At 31.7% G+C, this 8,871-nt stretch overlaps 2 protein-coding genes across 7 annotated transcripts in view; both read right to left on the reverse strand.

Annotated features, from left to right (window-relative positions):
* Nucleotides 1-568, reverse strand: part of LOC111365356 (probable metal-nicotianamine transporter YSL7) — a 3,075-nt gene extending 2,507 nt beyond the window's left edge. Inside the window, exon 1 of the mRNA XM_022985843.1 lies at nt 59-568. Within this exon, the coding sequence (XP_022841611.1) occupies nt 59-476 (418 nt within the window). The 5' untranslated portion in view covers nt 477-568. The remainder of the gene's footprint in view (nt 1-58) is intronic.
* A 5,306-nt stretch (nt 569-5,874) lies between these two features.
* The window catches only part of LOC111365357 (E3 ubiquitin-protein ligase RING1-like), a 7,267-nt gene continuing 4,270 nt past the window's right edge, over nt 5,875-8,871 (reverse strand). For 2 of the 6 annotated variants that reach the window (XR_002697420.1, XR_002697417.1), the window contains 2 exons: nt 7,196-7,264; nt 5,926-6,414 (listed from right to left, as the gene is read on the reverse strand). The gene's annotated coding sequence lies outside the window, so the exon portion shown is untranslated. Of the gene's footprint in view, nt 6,415-7,060; nt 8,654-8,871 lie in introns of those variants that run through there. The other 4 variants (XR_002697418.1, XM_022985845.1, XR_002697419.1 and 1 more) reach the window with 3 other exon arrangements.

The raw sequence follows: 8,871 nt of genomic DNA on the forward strand, positions 1-8,871 counted from the left end.
ATGGGGAGAGGAAGAATTCTACATATATATCGAGTGAAAAGTGTAGGTAGGTACATACCACTATAGGCGATGCCAGAAGCGGCAACAACACATGTCTGAATAACGGTATTTTCTTGACGAGTGAAAGGTTGCTTCAACAACCCCGATCTCTCAAGTAACTTCGTCCACGTCTTGACGAAGAAGAAACCCAATAAGCCAGCCGATACATTTAGCGACGGTATTATACCAACGGTGAGATTAAGCTTCATTACTATGAACGAGAACATCACTGACAACACGAAGCTCACAACGAATGCTCTCACTGTCAATTGTTTCTTCCATGAAGGAACCTCTTTCTTCGCAAAGATCTGCTCCACTGACAACTCTTCTTCTTTCTCAACCTCTCCATTCCTTTCTTCTTCGTTAATGTTCAACTCATGAACTCTACTCTCCACATTCTCTGAACTTCCACTACTCTCCATAGGTACTACCCCCATCTAGGAAATTATTTAGAATCTTAACTTCTTGTGTCAATGAATCTTTTGGTATATACGAACTTATATATAGTATATATAGAATATTTGGAGTTGAATCTAAGGTTTTAAAACCAAACGTTTTCGTTAAGTTTGATGGATACAACAAAAACATGTATATACCTATGGGGTTGAGCATGTCGCCATCTAAACAACTTGGGAAAAAAATTGATACGATGTTGATTTCTCTTTGGATGTTTCGTTTGGCAACATATTGTAGACGTTGACCTTTCGATTTATATATAGAACAAAATGTACATAGCCCAATTCTTGAATTGCTATTCTTGAATTTAATTGTTGTTACCAATCTTATTCCTTTCAAATGTCACTTTCCTAGGATTATAATTTTCTAGAATTTTGTCTCCTTAATTGGTGTTATTATTAGCCAATTTAGCCAGGCGTTACTTTAGGGAAGCTTGGTAACTCAATATATAATTTTCTAAAGCATATGATAGTAACAAGTTTCTTACATTAATTAATCATTCATACGCTATTTGTATAATTGCGTACAGGATCAATCAACGTTCGATAATGGGGCACTTTACTTTTTAGAAAAATGATTTAGATATCAATAATTCATTTTATTGACCATTCACTAAGGTAAGACAATGGTATAGTTATTAAAATTTTCAATTAATTAATTTATTTTCAAAAGTTAAATTATTCGAAAAAATGCTCCATACATATACTGTATGGGGCATTTTTTATATTTGGTAAATTAAGGTGTTTATTGTTTATCATGTTCATTAAATAATTTTAGTTGTCATCTTCTATTAGAATTAATGAAAATTAAATGGCTCGAGGCAAGTCCCCTGTTATACATACCTGACCCGGGGCAAAATTCCCCGCTCGTCCCCAACCTGATTGTTCGATTAAGCGGTTAATCGTCGCCTTGTTCGGGATGGGACCTAGGGATATCGGATTTGAGGAGTTGTTTTGCCATCCATAGCCCAAAGGTTCATTTTCCCCCTATGAAGAGTGTGCGGCGTATTTTGTGTATTAAAATACAGAAATTGTTATGAATTTTTTTTTTTTAAGAAATACAAGTGATTTTGATCTTCTTATAATTGCAAAATTCCTCTGATTAATGATTTGACTATTTGAAGACGAGGGGTCACATGGCTTGCATCCTGATATTCAAGAATTTGTTGAAAATTTGATTTGTTGATACTTGACTTGTCCGGTACTTGAGTTTCAGAGCTTGGACTTGAGTTTGAATTTCATTTGATTTGAAGAAGACTTTGATCTTCTTGAATTTAGCGTAAACTTGTTTGATTCGAAGAAAATTTTGATCTTCTTAGGGTTCATCGGATTTAGGTTTGAAAGGATTTTTTCCCTTCCTCCAACTTTGTAAATTTTTTGGCGCTTCGCGATTGCCTTTTTTGTTTTCACTTCTTCTTTCTTTGCTTTCAGTTCTCCTCTCGTCTTATGAACCATTAGTCCAATTTATAGGATAAAATTCATGCTAATTTTGGTAATCACTCAATTATATTTAGTTAAAAGGAATAATTGAGTAATTATGATTTTATTTATTTATTTAAAAATGAAAATGGGCTTTTGGGTTTTATGTACCTTAGTAGATTTAAAATTTAATTGGGCTAATTGTTTAAATCAATTCAATCCATTATATTTATTTATTATTATTATTATTATTATTTTTTTTTTTTTTTTATGTCTACAAAGAGTATCAACACGGAAATGGTCCTTTGAAAAATCCATACTAATAAATCCATACTAAAATCTTGCTTGTTATGTTTAGCAACATAAATGTGAATACATCACATGTTAGCTAATTCAAGAAACCTTTTAGTAAAGAAAGTAAATACATTGAGGAAAGAGAGAAAAACTAAGATTGATTTTATTTTTTACAAAGATTTAGCCCCTGTTTGATTCAATTAAAAAAATTAATTAAAATCTAAGTCCAAGTAAGTAAGTAATTTAAACTGCACATTTTATTGGATGCACAATTTTTCAACACACATTTTATCATTTTTTTAATCAAAATTTATGACTTGTTTGAGCTCCATTAAATTCGAAAAATGCCTTTCGGAAAAGTAGATTGATGAAGAATGTGTGGTTAAGAAATAAGGAAATATTTTGAAGTTGCGTTTAATATTATTTTATTGAATAATGTGTGGTCGCAAAAAATGAGAATCAATTAACTTTTATTTAAACCAAATAGGAGCTTAAATTTATTTACTTCCGGTTAAAAAAATTATGGGGTTCTACATCATCGGTTCACTTAAAGAATTCGTTCCAGCCGGGTTTATAATATTGGTAAATTTCCAGTGTTCAAATTTGCAGAAATAAATATCGCAGTTTTTCATCTGGTGAAACGAGAAGGTTTGCAGCATCTGAAGCTTAACAAGTTAGCTTAATTTACAACCAATTCTCAAAAGTTACTGGGAGAGGGATGTGTAGGCAGGGTCTATTGAGTTGGCCATTTTGAGATTGAGTTTTAATTAAATCAATCTAGACTATTAAATATTTCGAGTTAAATGTTTAGGTTTGTTGTCAAATTTATTGGTACTATAGTAGGGAAATTCTTGATTAATTCTAAATAGACCTTTACAACACACAATATGTTACATATCTATTTTATTTATTTATTTATTTCATATTCAATCTTTTAGTTAACACCATTGTCTTTGAATTAGTCTAACGTTGTCATAATGGGTTGTTATTAGGATATTATATTTTCTTAAATGTACATGTGTTCAATGGCAGATGCAAACATTTTGAATTGATGGGATACAATTAAACTTGCAAGAATACAAATTTACGTTTATCTCAAATATCACCAAGTTTGTAATCTTTTTTATTTTCAACATCATTTTCATCATTTTTATCTCGAATAATCTTTTCATTAACATTGTAATTATCAAAAGAAAAAGCATATATACGTTTAAATTGTTTTTCCATCATGATTAATGAAAATAATCAATTCAAGTGACGAATGCAAAAAAACATAGCAAATTCTGAATATTACATTATCAACTGCATTCCAATTCAGACAAAAACAAAAATCATAGCAAGAATTCATTATCATAAAATCGTCAAAACAAGATAGAATTTGGAGCACTTGAGGGAATCCTCAATTCCATTTCATAAGAAAATACAAAAGAAATAATTTCCTAAAACTTCAAATCTGATTTTTGAGGAAACTATAAAAAAAAAAAAAAAAAAAAAAAAAAAAAAAAAAAAAAAGAAATTTCAAGTTGGTGGGTCAAGTGACCCACCAAGACCCACCTTGGGTTCGCCAGTGCATGTGTTTATCTTGTATTTAAACTCCATGCAATCAATGAATAAAATGTCAATGATGTCGCAAAATTACTTCGATTCGTGCACAAACTAGGCTTAGTTTCACAATAAACAACACTCAAACATCTACAAATGATTACTCTAATCCACTATCCCTTCGGTTGTCACTCTTCGTACCCACAAAGGACACGATTTCGATGGTTAATTACAGCCATAAATGAGGAGAAAAATGAATGAAATAATTGGTTAAACTCAAGCACAAAGAAGGGAGAAATCAAAGTCGGTTGCCTCACGTTTTCACTCTTGCAAATAACAGTGTCTTCACAAAGGAGAAAAGAGGCATAAATTAGGTATAGGAACCAAGTTGGGTCATTCAATAAATTAATTGGGCCATGAGCAACATTAATTAATTTCATTAAGCTACTTCCAATGATCAAGTTGTTTTCGGGTCAAACCAATGAATATGTTCTCGATATAATTAATTCAATCCGCTTTAACATCATTATCTCAGATTTTTTGGGTATCAAAATCAAACAAATAAAATTATATCTTGCAAACATGCTTGTCTTGGGAGATATTTGTTATTTATTCGTAGTTGTGTTATAGGTACATAATATGTTTACATAATATTTATATACATATGGTGTGATGAAATATGATTGGGTCAAAACTTCTTCCCAAAAAAATAAAATAAAAATTTCTCTCTTTTTGATACTTCATCTATATATAAACCGTTATATAACTCCTTATGTGGAAGTATGATTAATCATTCACAAATCAATATTTTTGAGGTATGGGTTTCTTCAAATTAACCTACTTTTCATCTTTTCTTATTTTAATTTTGATTTTCTTGTTACTAACAATGTGTAATCATGCCACAGTATGAAAGTAAAGATATTGCTAAGACTTGAGAGAAACATAGACTCTACATAAAATTGGAGGAATTTTGCTACTTGTACGTAAGAATGGTAGATAAGCAGTTACTGAAAATTATGTTGAGGAAAAATTTTGGATAAAAAAGTTGATTGTAATTTAAACTTGCAAATAAGTGATATTATATAATCCTTTATATAAACCTTGACGTACGTATAACAAAGTTCAATTAGAAGGATTTTGCTACTAATACTTAAAAATGGTTCATAAGCGATTATATGTATAAATGTACGATTATAATCAATTCACCATTGGGCAAGGCCTGTGAAAATATATTTCGATATTTTACATCATCTCCCGGGTTTATGGCGTATCAAAACCCAACATGTATAATAATCTTTTTAACAAAATTGACATCGTAACAATTGAATAGGCGGAATTCATTATTAAGAACAATGTCACACTAGAATAGTTTGTTGATGACATTGCAACCATTTCACTAAGTTGGCGATCACCCACCGATCACCCACCATCTTTAAGTATCACTAACAGTCAGTAGACATACGAGTCTCTTACTATCTTATAAATAGAGGTGGATCTGGAAAAATAAAATAAAATAAAAGAGGTTAGGTGTTGCCACTCCACACTTCAGATAGTTCTATATACTAAACCGTTCATACCATGTATTTAATTGTCTTAAGTCAAATTTATTTGTTCTTTTTGAAAAGTTATGAGACTTTATTTATAATTTTCTTCATTTTTTTTTTTTTGGGTCGTTTTACTGCTTTTCTATTACTTTTGTTTATTTAAAGGGAAGGGCCAATCTATCATTTAATTCAACTAGAATTCTTCAATATCAAAATGAAATTGTTTATGGGTTGTTATACTGACATTATAATTTTTGCTTGTTACACCATATTTTAAGTATAATTAATTTCCTCAATTTTTGCTCATTGTAGCAATTATTTCCTTATGTTTTTTCGTTGAATTCAATTCTTATCTTCATCCCTGCATTAAAAATTAGTACATTTCGTTGTTTATGATAATTTATATCAAAATATTTTATTTTCAAGCTTTGAAATGAGAGAATTTTTTTTTTTTTAGAATTTTATCTATTTAGTTTTTGAAAATATGATGGGAAAATTGCTTATTTAAAAATATAGTGGACAAGAAGTCTTTATCTAAACGAAATATATGTACATGGAAAAAAATCGTCATCAAGGACAAATTTATTGAAATAGGAGTTATGAATAGTTAAACCTTCAGTTAAATAGTAATCTTTCTAGGAACGATGATTAGAATTCATACGTTCACTTTAATACTTGTTCACTATATCGTTATCTTGTAATAAAAAAATTTTCACAACACAGTGCATACATTAACCTCATCTCGACCAAATAAGAAAATAGTCAAGACCCGCCCCTCAGGCATAGCCTAGTGGTGCAAAGGACAGAAGTGAAGTTATTCATGCCTTGCTGGTAGCCGAAGTGTGGAGGTTCGATTCCTGAGACATGGAATTAGACTCCTTATAGGTGCAGTGTACAAGCAGCTCTTGTTCCCTAACATGTTAAGGCACATCCCGCGATTTATCTCCCTTACAAAGTTCTAGAGATGGGACGGTGGGGGGTCCTCAAAGTTGGGGTTCAACCCCTTTTTTTTTTTTAAGAAAATAGTCAAGACCCAGGCCAAGGATAGCTTAATCAATCCGTAAACTCTGAATGCTTCGCCACTGATTAGCCTTTGACATCACATTACCACTTTAATCACCCTAAAGGAGGGACATAAGATCGAGTAAATCGGAAATAGTAATACAAATTAAATTATACCAAAAAAAAAAAAAAAAAAAAATCACTCAAAATTAGTGAAGTGCAATTTTGACCGATTCTCATTATTGACCAAATTGACGAATTTTGTCCTTTTCTCATATTCACTTTAAGTTTTACATATAATTAAAATATAATTTATAAGATTAAAAAAATTATATTACAACTAAAAATTACCTATAAGTAAAAATCACCTTATGGAAAAATAAATAAATAAATAAAAATTGTTTATATATTCATTTTTGTTCTTTAAAAATACTTCTAGATAGGATGGATAATAAACTCCAAACCATAGATTGAACAGTTTTAAAAACCGTTACTAAAACCACTCAAAACCAATCCACTCATAAACATTCAAATCCAACACTTTAAAAAACACTCATAACCACTATGCCGAAACTTCCAAACAGATCCTTATGGAGGGACTTAAGATCGAGTAATTCAAAAGTGGTGCTACAAATTGAAGTATATAAAATGTTTATAAATGAACTGTCCATAAATTTAAAATAATAATAATAATAATATTGATCGACATCCCCCATGTATTTTGACAGTCATCCTCAATAACTTGATCACAGTAGAGTGGAGGCACGAGCATTAATCAGAGCATTTGTATTTGAAAAGAAAACTTCTCACGAAATATACCCAAGTTACAAACCAAATTCAAAAATCAAAATTTAGCAATTTTATTCATAAGCAAATACTGAAGTATACTCTTGCACTTACTTTGAATATATTTTACATAAAGATCCTTTCTTTACAAACAGATGCAGTGTCCTGCCTCCCTCCCTGCCCCTGCCAAAACAAGTTGATACCAAAAATTTAATCAAATACTGCTGAAACACAATTGAAATATTAGATCAAAATGTGTACATGGATTGCATGAATTGCACAAACAAGAGTTCTTGAAAAGCAAAAAAGCTGCTTAAATAAAGCTACCATCCATCCAAATTACCAAAAAGAGTAATTCAGAGAAATTATAACAAGCATGCATAGCCAAACAAGAGAATCATTAACATTTAACACTTTCCGGAAAACTTGAATAACATTTGTTTCTTTAAAACAATCGCACCTGAGCAATCCAACATGATAAAACACACCAAAATGATTCTTAACAAATTTACGGTCTGCAATATCCAGTAATAAGAAAAAACAAGACGGATTCTACCCTTGTTCACCATTCCTTTGTATATTGTTTCTTAGGTCTAGCATTCTTAGGTTTCTTATTTATGTCAATGACTTCTCAGAAAGGTTACTGAGGCCAAGTGCCTTGAACAACTGTCACAAACTAATATATTTTTGACATCTGACTGTTGCACACATACACGTGTGCACACGTGAGGCAAGAGTAGCCTTATCCAGTTGTTCCTACATGAGCTACAGAATTCCGTTTCAGCAGGAAATAAAGACACAACTTGATATATACAAATGGTTAGCTAACTAATCTTCCTCTTTGAACTGAATGGCAGAATAAGCGAAGGGATATGGATTGAACCAAAAACAATGCAATTCAAACCAGTGATTTGACTAAGTAAAAGTTGTTCATCATTTTTCTTTCGTTTCTTCTTTGGTATTATTGTCAAACCCACCATCAGAACAGTCAAACTCACATTTTGAAAACACAACTCCCTTCCAAAAGCAATTCCAACGAGCAAAAATGAGCAAATCAAATCCCATGATGAACCAGTAAGCTGATTACAATCTAAGTAGATGTACCCAATAATGGAAGGAGCACCAAATGCATAAACCACAACTTGAACCCCAACCGTTACTTCCTCCATGAAAATGACAGGAAAACTTAATTACCCACCATCCTTTCCCCCTACCCTAACCAAAACAAGAAAAGTAAAATAAAAATAAAAACAAAGGAAGAAATTTGCAAACCAAAATAAACTATAGATGTTTATAACCAATCACAACTCAGGAACAAATTGCAAAATATAATGATATTTGACAACCACAGAGCTATTTAGCTAGGCTCTAAAAAATAGGTTAGCAAAGTGGTGTCAAATAGGCCGGGCCTCCAAAATGCGTGTGGAGCAGCCCGACTATACCCCTTTTTATGCCCAGCCATGTTGGGCCCAGTTCATGTGAAAATTTGGGGTCCATCTCAGCCCATTGGCCTGGACCATCTGAGGGCAGGGCCAAGACAAGGTAGTCCAGTCCATTGGCTCTTTTGTTTCTCTGTGTTAAATGTATAAAAGCAAGACATTAGCACTATAAAGTAAGTTGTACGACCTAAAGTATAAAAAAAATACGCATATAAAAAATATAAAATATTCTAGTCACTTACTATTGTTTATACTCTATAGCTGAGGTATATCCTAATTAGAATTTTTATGTTCAAGTGGGTTTTATGAAGCTTTTTTTGTTCCCGGGGGGGGGGGGGGGGGGGGGGGGGG

Source organism: Olea europaea, chromosome 17, assembly GCF_002742605.1.
Source record: "Olea europaea var. sylvestris chromosome 17, O_europaea_v1, whole genome shotgun sequence".
Lineage (NCBI taxonomy): Eukaryota > Viridiplantae > Streptophyta > Magnoliopsida > Lamiales > Oleaceae > Olea > Olea europaea.